The 13,357-nt window shown below is 38.2% G+C and overlaps 1 protein-coding gene across 4 annotated transcripts in view; it reads left to right on the top strand.

Annotated features, from left to right (window-relative positions):
• Positions 1 to 28: 28 nt before the first annotated feature.
• The window catches only part of ocrl (OCRL inositol polyphosphate-5-phosphatase), a 59,920-nt gene continuing 46,591 nt past the window's right edge, over positions 29 to 13,357 (top strand). For all 4 annotated transcript variants that reach the window (XM_078412414.1, XM_078412411.1, XM_078412413.1 and 1 more), the window contains exons 1-2: positions 29 to 192; positions 4,740 to 4,820. In XM_078412414.1, the coding sequence (XP_078268540.1) occupies positions 143 to 192; positions 4,740 to 4,820 (131 nt within the window). In that variant the 5' untranslated portion in view covers positions 29 to 142. The remainder of the gene's footprint in view (positions 193 to 4,739; positions 4,821 to 13,357) is intronic.

Below are 13,357 nucleotides of genomic sequence, written 5' to 3' on the forward strand. Positions count from 1 at the left end.
TTACGTTACGCTGCGGTGGGCGGGGCGACCTCGATGACGTCGGGCCGAGCGGAGTGATGGCGCCGAGGTGAAGGTAGGGCGCTCCGTTGTACACAGTAACAGAGGTAGTAGGAGTTCAGCAGTGGTTCGCGCTGTCGCCAGCATGGACAATACGGCTGAGATCGCGAAGGGCATCGAGGAGAAGTCTACGATAATATCCTTTTAACCCGGAGGGAGGAAGCAAACTGACAAGCGGGTGTAGGATGGGGCTGGGATCCTGACCTGGCAACCGAGGATCACAGCACAGCAGCACACCCGGGGCAGAGCCGGGATGGGCCGGTTAGTCCGCTGGCTAAAGTCCGACCCGGCCCAGCCAGGGATCTCCTGCCGCTCGACTGCGCGGAGCCCCGAACAGGCCCTAGACCTACACTTGCCCCCACTCCCCGCCTTGTGAGACGTGCCGAGACGGTCCCTTCTTGTCGCTCTTGGTCTTTTTTTTTGTTCTCTGCTTGTTTAAGCAACATCTAGATTTGCTGAACCGACTTATTGCAAGCTTGTTATTACAGGGAGTGCTAAGCTTGCAGATTATGTAAAAAACATTTATTATAAACGGGTGTTTTATTTCAGTTGGAGTCTGCCCTTTTCAGGGAGTTGATGTTAATTAACTTGATGTTGATTAACTTGTGTTGATTGTAATAACATGCATGTAGCAATCTGCCCAAGATGAAACAGATATTTCCTAGCTCGATTTCTAAACATAGCTCGATCTCGATAACCAATTTGTGTTGTGTACATCAATGTGAATTTGCATACTATGTACAAAACAAATGTGCGGGATTCCACTCCTGTCACAATTATTTATTTGTGCACAAGGGGTAGATCAGCTCCGATGCAGGACCAGATGACAATTCTCTATGCGTCCCAAAGTAAATAGCCCATTGGCCTGTAGTGGGCATCAGTTAGAACGTGTTTTCGCTTGATGTTAGCATGTATATTTGGATGCAGTGGAAAGGAAACATCATTGGGATTCCCTTCGCGTTCTTTTTCCGCCCTTTCCACAATAACAAAAGTGTTGAGACCGATTATACTCGTCTAAATACTGTGTCACCTTAGAGCAGAACATGAATGGGTACATGGAATATCACACGGTGCATTTGTTCAGTGATACATAAAATGAACTGGAATGCTTATTTACTGCTTGCTGTTGGAGATATTGATAAGAAATCTAGGTCAGGAGTTTATGCATTCCATCTTAATGTAATTTTGTCAAAATGTTCAGATCAAATATTTCTAAATAATTCTGATAATTAAGATTTTGTTATACAGTTCTTACAGGGGTAAACTGAATATTTTAAATGGTTTCAGGCTTTGAAACCATTCCATTTTACAAATTAAAATATTGGAAATGTATTAAATGCTTTTGAAACAACATTTTTGCGCTCAAAAGCAAAAATATTTTCAATTACTGAAGGTGCAAATAAGTTGTTATGTAGCTACCATGTATTTCACAACTTTTGCACATTTGTGCATCTCCCATAAAATTATAAGCAGCATCGTTATTTGAGGCATAAAATCACAGAAGGAACTGTAAGTCAGTAAACTGGAGCTAGCAGTGTCATTGAAAGTGGTTACATAATCAGTAGATCGCATTATGATATCCCATTGTTTCTTGGGTGTTTGAACTTTTTTTGTAGACGTTTTGTTTGTTTTGGTTTTGATTGTGCAGTGTTATAGCTGCTCTTTACCACATGTCCTTAAATGCTGCAAAGTTATTTGAAAGTCAAAAAACTTCCCTGTTGTATTAAATGCAGATGGAGCAAATCAAGCAGATGTTTGAAATCTGAAACACAAATGTTTGAAAATACTCAATGGGTCAAATGGAAGAGAAAGTATTGACTCCCAAACTTACATTAGACATAAGCATATGCACAAGAACAGGAGTACTCTGCCATTACAATGGTAGACACATTTTTTCAGCCTTGTCTTGTCCGAAGAATCAATTCTTCCAAACTTGTCTATTTTCTCCCCCTTTGACCAGTACCTTCCAACATACATTTGAACTCGTCTGATGTCCTACACCACAACACAAACATCACCCATCCTTTTTCTTCAGAGATGCTGCCTGGCCCACTTGGTTACTCCAAAACCTTGTGCCTATCTACCATTACAGGTGTTGCTTATAGTTCTTTGGGAAGCCATAGAAAAGTTCCTCTGCTTTTTGTAAGGAACCTATTCCTTTCTTCTAGTTTCTCCACCTCCATCATATCTGCTCTAATGAAACTTTCCACACCAATGCTTTTTAAAATGTCTGCAGTTTTCCTTAGCAATGGCTTCATACGTTCATAAATTCGAGGAGCAGAATTAGGCCTTTTGGCCAATCAAGTCTACTCCGCCCATTCAATCATGGCTGATCTATCTTTCTCTCTCAACCCCATTCTCCTGCCTTCTCCCCATAACCCCTGACACTTTCACTAATCATTACTAATCAAGAATCTGTCAATCTGTCCGCTTCCCCCTGCAATAGTTCCCAAGGAACAATAATAGAATTCTCCTTGTTTTCAACATCTACTTTTACTAGGAATATGTGTATCATAAGCATCAAACTGTTCATAAATTCTGCCACCTCCATTGGGATTGCACCAGAAGGAACATCTTCCCTTTCCCACTTCCTTGAGCATTGCAAAGAGACCATTACTTCTACTACTTGATTTAATCTTCACGTCTAACAACCATTTCCTGTGCAGACACGAGAGATGTAACCTACCCTTTTACCTCTTTCTTTTCCCATTGTCCAAGGACCCAAACAGTCCTTGCAGGTGGAGCAGCAAGTCATTTGCACTACTACCAATTCATTGTATTACCTTCGGTCCTCTTAAAATAATCTCCCCAATATTGAAGAAATTATTTGGGTGACTACATTGCCGAGCACCTCAGCTTAGTGCGCAAAGCAAAATCGTCATCTGTCACTTTAATTCTCTATCCCACTCTCACTCTCACAGATCTTCGGATGCCTTTGATCTCCTACACTGGTCAAACGATACCTGATATAAGCTTGAACAGACAGTAGTGTTCATAGTCTCCAGATTCAATTTACAAATAATGTAGGGGAAAAAAACTGCAGGTGCTGGTTTAAATTGAAGGTAGACACAAAATGCTGGCGTAACTCAGCGGATCAGGCAGCATCTTGGGAGAGAAGGAATGGGTGACGTCACCCATTCCTTCTCTCCCGAGATGCTTCCTGACCTGCTGAGTTACTCCATCATTTTGTGTCTACCTGGTGAGTCTTTAGCTTGATTTCTACCATAGATCATAGAAAAGAGCAGCTGGAATGGGCCCTTTGGTCCACAATGTCTGTGCTGAGCATGCTGCTAAAATGAACTAACCTGCACATGATCCATTCCCCGCATATCCCTATGCCTTTTTGAAAACCTCTTAACCAGCACTATTGCATCTGCCTCAACATCCATCCCTGGCAGTGCGTTCTAGGCACCCACCACCCTCTGTGGGAGAGAAACCTGCCCAGCATATCTTCTTTAATCTTTGCCACTCATGCCAAAGCTAAACTCAGTAATCCTTGGCATTGCCACCCTGAGGAAAAGATTCTATCTATGCCTCTCATTTTTTATACTTTTACTTCTCCCCATAATCTTTCTGTAACCCCCTGATCCAGACACATTGTGGCAAACCACTTCTGCACCTTCTCTAAAACCTCCACATCCTTCTTGTAATGAGGTGACCAGGGCTGCATACACACACTAAATATGGTTAGCTAAAGTCTTATGTTCCTTTCACACCTTACATACCCTTTAAAGTCTGCATAAAGTTAGACTACAAACTAAAGATCCAATCAGAGACCACTGTGCACTTTTTCTTTTTGTCCTGTTACAATTTTCATGATCGCACAAATTAGTATTGCTGTCTATGCCATTATCAGATATACTTTCACTGCTTAATATATGATAAAGTTGCTTTAAAGTTACAACTATATTGTTAGTGATTCTGTATCCATTGCCAGTCTCCTTTTAATTGAGATAAGAAATCGATAGAGGATGTACTGGAAAGGCAAACAGCACTTCGTCATTGATCAAGTGGGAATATCCAAGTTTGTTTTGAGAATAAGGGGCAAAATTGTAGAAGTGATGACTGTGATATTCCAAACATCTATATAATCTTGTATGGTGTCTTTGAGAACTTGAAAATTGATAAAATATCACATGGGCAAACTTGTTGGAATAAATCTAGTAACCACACCAGCCAGTTTAACATTGGTGGGGAAAGTTCTAGAAACAGTAATTGGGATGGAATTAACAGTTACTTGGACAAGTGTGGATTGATTAGAAAAGCTAGTGTGGATTTGTTGCAAATAATGTCTGTTTAACTTGAAAGCCAATCTCCCTAATGTATGTGTGGGTTGTACTGAAGTTGGATTAGCTGGGGAGGACTTGCACCACTGCTTTAATATATCAATAATTTGGACTTGGGTATGAAGAGTATAATTTCCATCATTGCAGGTGATGGAAACTATGGAGATGTTTAAAAATCTAAAGAGAACATTTAAAATAGACTTCGGTAACTAAAAAGAACAGCCATTGTAGTCTTCGGGTATTTGCTGGTGCGATTGATGGGGAAGTGCAATTATAAACAGGTGAACCCTTCATTCAAAAGGCTGTTAATCAAGGATTGTTCCCCAGTTACAAACAATTATGTCAATGTTTATGTTTACCTTTACCTTTGTCATTTTGTTCCTTAACAATTTGAAAAGCTGTCAAAGGCTCTGCATTAAAAGATGGACAGAAAGTGCCAATAGTTTTGTACCTCAATGAAAACCATGGTGACTATAAGTAAGTATTGTGTGCTTTTATTTGTTTTTGTGTGTTTGCTGAAACATTGACATTTGTTTTGTTTGGACAGAAGCATCTCCTGCTGAGATGTGATTATAAAGAGAAATGTATTTTCAACAGTGAGTTTAACATTTGGAGTTAGTGTTTGAATCCTATTGTCACTGAATTTCCTATTTTAATTCCTTTCAAGCAAAGGATGTGACATTGGTCTCTCTTCAAGCATTCTGATCAGGTAGACTGGATTCTACTTGCATTTGTATTGTTGGAAAGTCACCAAAGTGTAACAGACTACCCCCAACAGGAGGCATTGGGCACTTTCCATATCCCATGATAGACCAAAGGCTGCCTCAGGAGGAAATTTGACTGATTATAGCTGCTCGCATGAGATGAAAATTTTAACTGATTGTATGCCACAAAACAATTGCCTCAACAGTTGTCTATCTGCAGTTATGTGTTACATTTTGTATTGCACTTATTTTCTTTTAGTCATACCTAACATTTTGTCCATTGAAAGTAATTATTTTTAAATAATAATGGTTTTATAACACACAATGTAGCCAATAGAATGTTAGTGATTTAAGGATTTCTACTACAGCGTATATTGGAATAAGAATTCCCATCTGCTTCAGAATGATCACTTTTAAAATTTACCAATTAAAAAATTCCATATGATTTTGTGACCAGTACTAATCTTGAACATAATTTTTCTGAAATCAACCATCACATAATTCTTCCATTATGGTCAAATACTAACAAGCAAAAGGAAAAATGAAATTTTGGTTTAACAGTAATAAAGTTGCGTAAAAACAAATTGTACTTTATATTAACAAATGCTGGGCTTTATTGTTAGCCTAATTGTAACACCATTTTCTCATAAATGTATTATTCATCTTTAGGGACATGGATAGTGCTGGCAAAGCCAGCATTTATTTCCCTGCCCTAATTATCCCTAAATGTGGTGAGCCACCTTGCTGGCACTCCACAATGCTGTTCAATGAGGAGTTCCAGGATTTGGATGTGAAGGAACAGTGGTATTGTGTCCAATTCTAGACTTCACATTCAACAAAGAATGTCCTAATCTTGTGGGAGGTGCAGTGGAGACTTGGTTTTGACATTAATGTATTAGAAACCTCAGTGCAGTCATATCACCGTACAATCCAGAATGGCTAAACATTCCACATCTTATTCTTCTTATTTCCAGTAGGCATTGGTCAAATTTAGTCTTTTCGTAGAATAGCTCTCATCACCTTGGTATTAATGTGGTGAGTACAAATCAAGCATATTCTCCAAGCAAGAGAACCAAACATCACTGTGTCCCACATTAGGTCTTGTCAATTAGATCTTGGCTACGTTTGTATTGCATTAACCCTCCCTCATAATAGAGGCTAATATAATATTTGACATATTAAATGCTCACCTGCATACTTCCTTTTCTAATGAACCACAGAACAAAATCCATTCATTCACCAACATTTGATAGTTGCAAACCATTTAAATTGCTATTCAAAGTGTATAATCTCAGATTTTTCCCTCATTTTGTTCGTTGGATACTTGTTCATTCGCTTAACTATCTATATCATTTCACAAACTCTGTGCATTACTTTCAATTTGGTTTTCCATTTAGTTTTATCATCAATTAACTTGGATGCATTACATACTTTTCATGTAAATCATTCATTTAGATTGTAAATGGAAGAGGAAGCAGGGTTGATGCCAATGGCAAAAGCACAACAGGCCATCAATCTTTCCAGCTTTTTGTCTTTTAGCTAATCCTCTGACTATACTAATGTTCACGCTGGCCTATATTATTAAGCTCTAATTGTACATGGCAATCGTTTGCATAATACCTTTATCAATTGCCCTTTGAAAATCCACATATACCATATTCACTTATTTAGCCTTCAACTTCCTTGTTATTTACATCTGTAGAAAATCTATGAAATTTATTAAATGCAGTCTTACCTTCGAGAAACCAAGTTGGCTTTGCTCAAATATGTAGTGTGATATTTTTTTATTTAATGCTCTATTACCATCCTTATTAAAGGATTGCAACTTTTCTCAACAATCAGGTTAAATAGCATATCGGTCTATTTTTTTACCCCTCTTCTGTCTTACATTTGCTTCCCTTCAGAATCGACAGTGTTTTGTAAGATTGTTACTAATGACTAATGCCTGGTTTGTTTTTCTCTCCAAATACCGAGATAAAATTCAGTCATGTTATTTATGGTTACTTTTTGCAACATGCTTTCTTCAGATTGTTACAGTACTAATGTAATTCATTATGGTTTGTTTCTTTAATTTACTTTTAAAACATTGAAAACTAATTACATTTTACAAATTAATCAACACTTGAGCTGTTCTTTTAGTTGCAGTATGAAAATTGAAGGCTAACGATGACCATTAAGTAATTTGGCCAATAGTTTTTTCTGTTTGTTCCAGTTCAATGAAAATGATTTTCAAATAATAATTGACCTTGCTGTAAGGAAAAAAGTTAAGATTAGCTATATTTAATGCAGGACAACATACAGCAAGTGGTGGCAATCCAAAATAAAAACAGGAAATGGAGATCTGTGAAGAGAAACAGAGTTGATGTTTCCAGTTTATATCTTTCTTTGAAAATGGTAAAAGTTAGAAATAAAACAATTCCTCAATTGCAGCAAGAATTAAAATAAAATATTAGAGACCGAGAGATTGAAGGGTACAATTTCTGGTAGGAAAGCCTAAATGAAGGAACAAATTAAATTGAATATACAAAAGGAGAGGTGTATTTGGAGACAGGGGTTAGGTATGTGTGAAGGTGGGTGTGTCTGAATGACTGAATGAAATTTGATTGTAGATTGGATGATTACCTGAAGAATTCATTGTTGAATTGTGACGGCTATGATGTAGAAATTTAGAGCAGGAGTAAGCCACTGTGTGGCCCCTCAAGCCTGCTCCGCCATTTACAAAAGTCATGGCTGATCTGATTTTAATCTTAACTCCACATTCCTGACCACCTGCAGCTGTTTTTTGTCCCATTGTTTATCAAGTAGACATGTCTAAAATATTTGTAGATTCTATTTCCACCATCCTCGGAGGAAGAGAATTCCAAAGGCTCCCAACCTGGGGGAAAATTTCACCTTGCCTGTCCAAATTCAGGTAGATACAAACCTAGCCTATACAAGCTTCTCTCCCATTTCAGACACGAGTCTACCAAACCTCCTCTGAATTGCTTCAAACACATCAACATTTATGCTTAAATGAAGGGATCCTTGCTTTACCAAGTACTCCAGATGTGGTTTTATTGATTCCCTATATAAATGCACAACCTTCTGTCTTTTGATTGCAGTTCCCCTAGCAATAAATGCAAGTATTCTACTAGCTTTCCTAATTGCTTGCTGTACTTGAAAATGAGCACTTTGTGAAACATGCACTAAGGCTCACATACACACATCTCAGAGTTCTGTAATCACTTCCCATCTGGATAATGTGCTTTTTTCATTCTTCCTCCCAAAATGGACAATTAAAGATGTTCATATTTCACTTCATATATCACATCTTTGCCGATTTACTTAATCTGTCTTCATCTGCGTTAGATGAGATATTATAACCTGTTAGACAAGGCAATACTATTTCACAAGGTCATGTTGAGATTTGTTGGAATAATGTAGGAGCACAATGATGCAAATCACTGTGGGATGGACAGTTCAAGGCAGGTGGAAGCTCGGGATCACCGTTGTATATGAATAGAGATGTTTTGCAAAACAGTTATGCGATCTGTATTAGAAGGGATTGTATGATGAGCATCAAACTCAAAAACTCAATGAGATGGAGAAAAAGAAAATCACTGCTATACCTGAAAGTGTCCCTGAATGACTGGAAGGGACAAAGTATTGTGATGTACAGAGTGATCTTGAGGTGCAAATTGGCAGCCTCCTGAAAGTGGCAATGTAAGTGGATGGGGTGGTAAAGAAAGTGTATGACATGCTTGCTTTCATCAATCAGGACATAGAGGATAAAAGTCCGCAAGTTGCATTACAACTGAATAAAACTTTAATTAGGCCACATTTGGAGTTTTGTATGCAGGTGTGGCCACCATATGGTGGAAAGGACGTAGAGGCTTTGGAGATGCTGCAAAGGAGTTTCATCAGGATGTTGCCTGGACTGGAGAGTGTTAACTAGAAGGAGAGATTGGACAAACGTGGACTATATTTTTCTGGAGCCTCGGATGGGTTAGTTAGATTGGCATCATGGTGTCGATGGGATGGGATGTGCTGCACTCTTCTATATATTATTGTATCTTGTGGTTGACAATAGACAATAGGTGCAGGAGTAGGCCATTCAGCCCTTCGTGCCAGCACCGCCATTCAATGCGATCATGGCTGATCACTCTCAATCAGTACCCCGTTCCTGCCTTCTCCCCATACCCCCTCACTCCGCTATCCTTAAGAGCTCTATCCAGCTCTCTCTTGAAAGCATCCAACGAACTGGCCTCCACTGCCTTCTGAGGCAGAGAATTCCACACCTTCACCACTCTCTGACTGAAAAAGTTATTCCTCATCTCTGTTCTAAATGGCCTACCCCTTATTCTTAAACTGTGGCCCCTTGTTCTGGACTCCCCCAACATTGGGAACATGTTTCCTGCCTCTAATGTGTCCAATCCCCTAATTATCTTATACGTTTCAATAAGATCCCCCCTCATCCTTCTAAATTCCAGTGTATACAAGCCTAATTGCTCCAGCCTTTCAACATACGACAGTCCCGCCATTCCGGGAATCAACCTAGTGAACCTACGCTGCACGCCACAAGAAGGTGCCACTAGAAGAGGATTGGGTATTGGTGCAGAGTGAACGAGACCATCACAATGTCTGGACTAGGCTGCCAAGGTGCATTTCAAGTATTTTGTGTTTTTTAGATAGTTTAATGTGTGCACTGTTACTGATGTTACAGTAGTTTACTAAAAACAAACAAAGGAACTTAAAAATATTTTAAAACTCTGCAATTTGCATTTAAATTGTGGAATAACCACCTGGATTGCTTTGGATTACAAATTATTAGAAATAGTAGATTACTTCAGATCTCCCAAAATGGACATTTTTTTTTCATCTTGGTTTTGCACTCAATTGAAAACATTGAAGGGAAGATTTGATCTTGCTGTAATAGTTGCACTGATGTTGATGTACATTATTGAGTATCATTTAATTTCCCAACTCTAGATAAGTGTCTTTTATTTCAATCTCATTTTAAATTTCTAATATAAGTTTTGGGTATTTTTCCATTCTGTTTTCAAGTACTAATTTCTTAAATTATGTTAAAATGTTACCTAGAATATGCAAAGAGTTCATTGTAAAGATTATAAACTGCTGTCCTCCAATCAACTAACTTGTATGAAGTGATTATAATAAAGCTGTTATGGGCCGACCGGCATTAATTAGTAGCTATGTAACACAAAGTGGCTTCTGCCTGCCATGATATTTCAGGAGACAGCAATAAAATATTGAAAATAGAATGAAGCTGATTTGTGGTGTATTTTTGCCGAGATTCTGAGGAGTATTTTTCATGACCTGAGCCATTTCTCAAATTAAGTTAGGAAGTCTCAGTTGAGTTCCTCATCAATGTATCATAGCAAGAAAGTTTTGTTTTTAACATAGTATAGGCAAAGATTGCCTAGATGAGGAATTTGTAGTGCTTTGGGAATTTTCTTAGAATGGCAAGTTCGCAAGCCAAGAATGTAACAGGATTTAAGAGACCTGGTATTGTGCAGTTTGTTAGGATTAATTAATGACCACATTATGGAAACGCAGCGAAAGCTGCTTTGGAGGAAGAAAAGAATTGAATTGTGTCTAATATTTTTCAAACCTGTTGCTGAGTATGAAAGCATTAAAATAGAACTACTTGAAGTAATCTGACAAGTAAGATTAAAGGATTGATGATGCAAGGCTGACATTTAAGGGAATCCTTCAGAATACACTGAGTAGTCGTGCACCAATGAGATATAAAATAATTACAATGGGAAACTTTACTGTAATAACAGTGGGAGTTTTGAGAAGTAAAATGTGAGTCCCTCTGAGACTGTCTGCTCAGTCTAAATACAACAAGGCAGGGTGGCTGTTCAGAAAGATTGTACAGAGTATTAACAGAAAAATCACGACTAAAAATTTAAAGGGAAGGAAAATTGAGTACGACAAAGTTAGACAAATGTAAAAACAGATGGTAAGAGTCTCTAAAGATATTTTTTAAATAACGAATTTCAGCATTGGTCCTTCAACATGTTTAGTAAATTAATATTGAAAAATAATGGGATGCTAGATGAGTGAAGCATGTATTTTTACATTAATCTTCACTGCAGAGAATACAAATGACATCGCAGATGTAGATATAAAATAGGAATTTGGAAAAAGGAGGTGATTAAGAGAACTATTGGTTGAAGTTGTGGTGTAATGTACCTGGGTCCTGATAAAACATTGAGTTCTTGAGCCAAACACACCGTAGGCCTTACAAGACCTGGTTTGTGCAGAGATGGAATTAATTAATGATCTCGTAGTGAAAGCTATCCTGGAAGGAGAGAAGAATGTGTTCAAGTCTAGTATTTTAAATGTAAGTCTAGTGTGATGGTTAATATGTTGGTTTGAATTTTCTAAAATTATCTTGATTTGTGGAAGGTTCCATTAGATTGAAAAAAAGCAAATGTAACTAGTTGAAAAAGGAGGGAGATTAAAATGTAGGAAGCCACAGAGGCTACTATTGAAGGCTAATTTGATGGGCATTTAGAAGAATTCGCATTAATTAGGCACGGTCATTGTGGTTTTGTCATTTCCTTCCTCAATTCTCCGGTCAACAATTTTTGCAAGCTAATTTACATTTACCTAATAACTGCCAACTTCTGTGGAATGTGGAAGGAAACCGGAGCATTCGGGGAAAAGCCACATGGTCCCAGGGACAACACGCAAATGTCACACATCCGAGGTGAAACCTGGGTTGCAAGAGTTGTGAGGTAACAACACTGCCTGCCGCACCACCGTGCCACCCATCTATCAATATGATCTGAATAAAAAGGATCCAGTGGATGTCCTATGCGTATTTTCAGAAGGCATTTGATATGTGATATCTCAAAAGTAATTGGGCAAAAATTGAAGCTATTATCCGTTCAATGCAGTTGTTATGATGCAACTGCGAGCCCTTTGCTAAGCCATTTCAGAAATCAATTTAAAGTTGACACATTGGAGTTGCATGTGAACTCAGGATAGCACATTTCCTCCTCTTGAAGGAAATTAGTGATGCAAATGTTTTATGGAATCCACTCTATTTTTGCAGCCACTTGTAAGTCAAGTATGATTTTGTCCATTATACTTGAAGAAAATAGTTTGTTGGTTCAATGGTACCTTATTGTGATATGTACCCAGATACAGTGATATTCCTTGTTTTGCATACAATTTAGTAAAAATAATACTATACATAAGTAGAGTCGTGTACAAGAGTGCAACATTGGAAGTGTAAGAATAGTAGGTTTTACTGAGGCAGTATGCAAAGAATTGGCATGTTTCTGACGTCATCTTGTACCCTTCTAGCTTGAAATTCTTAAATCTATAGTGTCATATATATATATATATTATATATATATATATATTATATATATATATGGTCTTAAAGGCCATAGTCTAGGTGGGTTGTTGTTGCAGAGGCCAGCCTGGTCTGGCAATGCTGTCAATGTGCTCTGCTGCTATAGAGTATTCAGAGCCACATCACCTCCCGGCTGCTGTAGGGCATCCAGGAGCCAACACCGACCCTGGTCCCACTCGGCCAGCGCTCCAACTCTGTGCGCTGTGGCCCCTCCCACAACCTACCTTGGAATCCCCACAGCACCTCTGAGGACACGGGCAACAATGATACTTTAAATACCGGGAATTATGGCTGAGAATTTGGACTGAGGAATTAATTCTTTTTTCTGATCAATGAGAAACGATGATTAAGCTTTGAACATTCATGTGAACATTCATTATAGTAGAAAGATAAAATCTTGATTATTTTTCCTTTTCACTTCACTTCTCTTTAAAAGCTGATTTATGTTTAGCTGCTGTATTCAACCCTGCTTAACTTGAACATGGTTTGAATTTTCAGATCCATTTTATTTGCGATTTTGCTTAAATGGTCTGGACATTGCTGGCAATGCTGATAAGTATTGTACATAAAAATACAGTTTTGTAGTTTGAAATGTCGACTATTCCCTTTGCCTCCACAGTTGCTGCTCAACCCGCTGAGTTTCTCTTACAATTTTATTGTTCCAGATACCAACGGTTTCTGCCTCTTGTCTACTTATTGTCTAACCCTAATTATCCCTATTTCGAGGAGATGATTATGAGTCTGTCATATTGGTGGGTCTATAAAACAGATGAGATTAAGAAGGACATCAGTGAACGAGATGACATTTAAAAATTTACCTAGTGATTTCACAATTATTATCGAGACTGGCTTTTTAAATTCTTATTTAATTCATTCAATTTAAATTCCACAGGTGAAATGGTGGGATTCACATTCATGCCTCTATCATTAGTTCAGAC

Source organism: Rhinoraja longicauda, chromosome 15 (genome assembly GCF_053455715.1).
Source record: "Rhinoraja longicauda isolate Sanriku21f chromosome 15, sRhiLon1.1, whole genome shotgun sequence".
Taxonomy (NCBI): domain Eukaryota; kingdom Metazoa; phylum Chordata; class Chondrichthyes; order Rajiformes; family Arhynchobatidae; genus Rhinoraja; species Rhinoraja longicauda.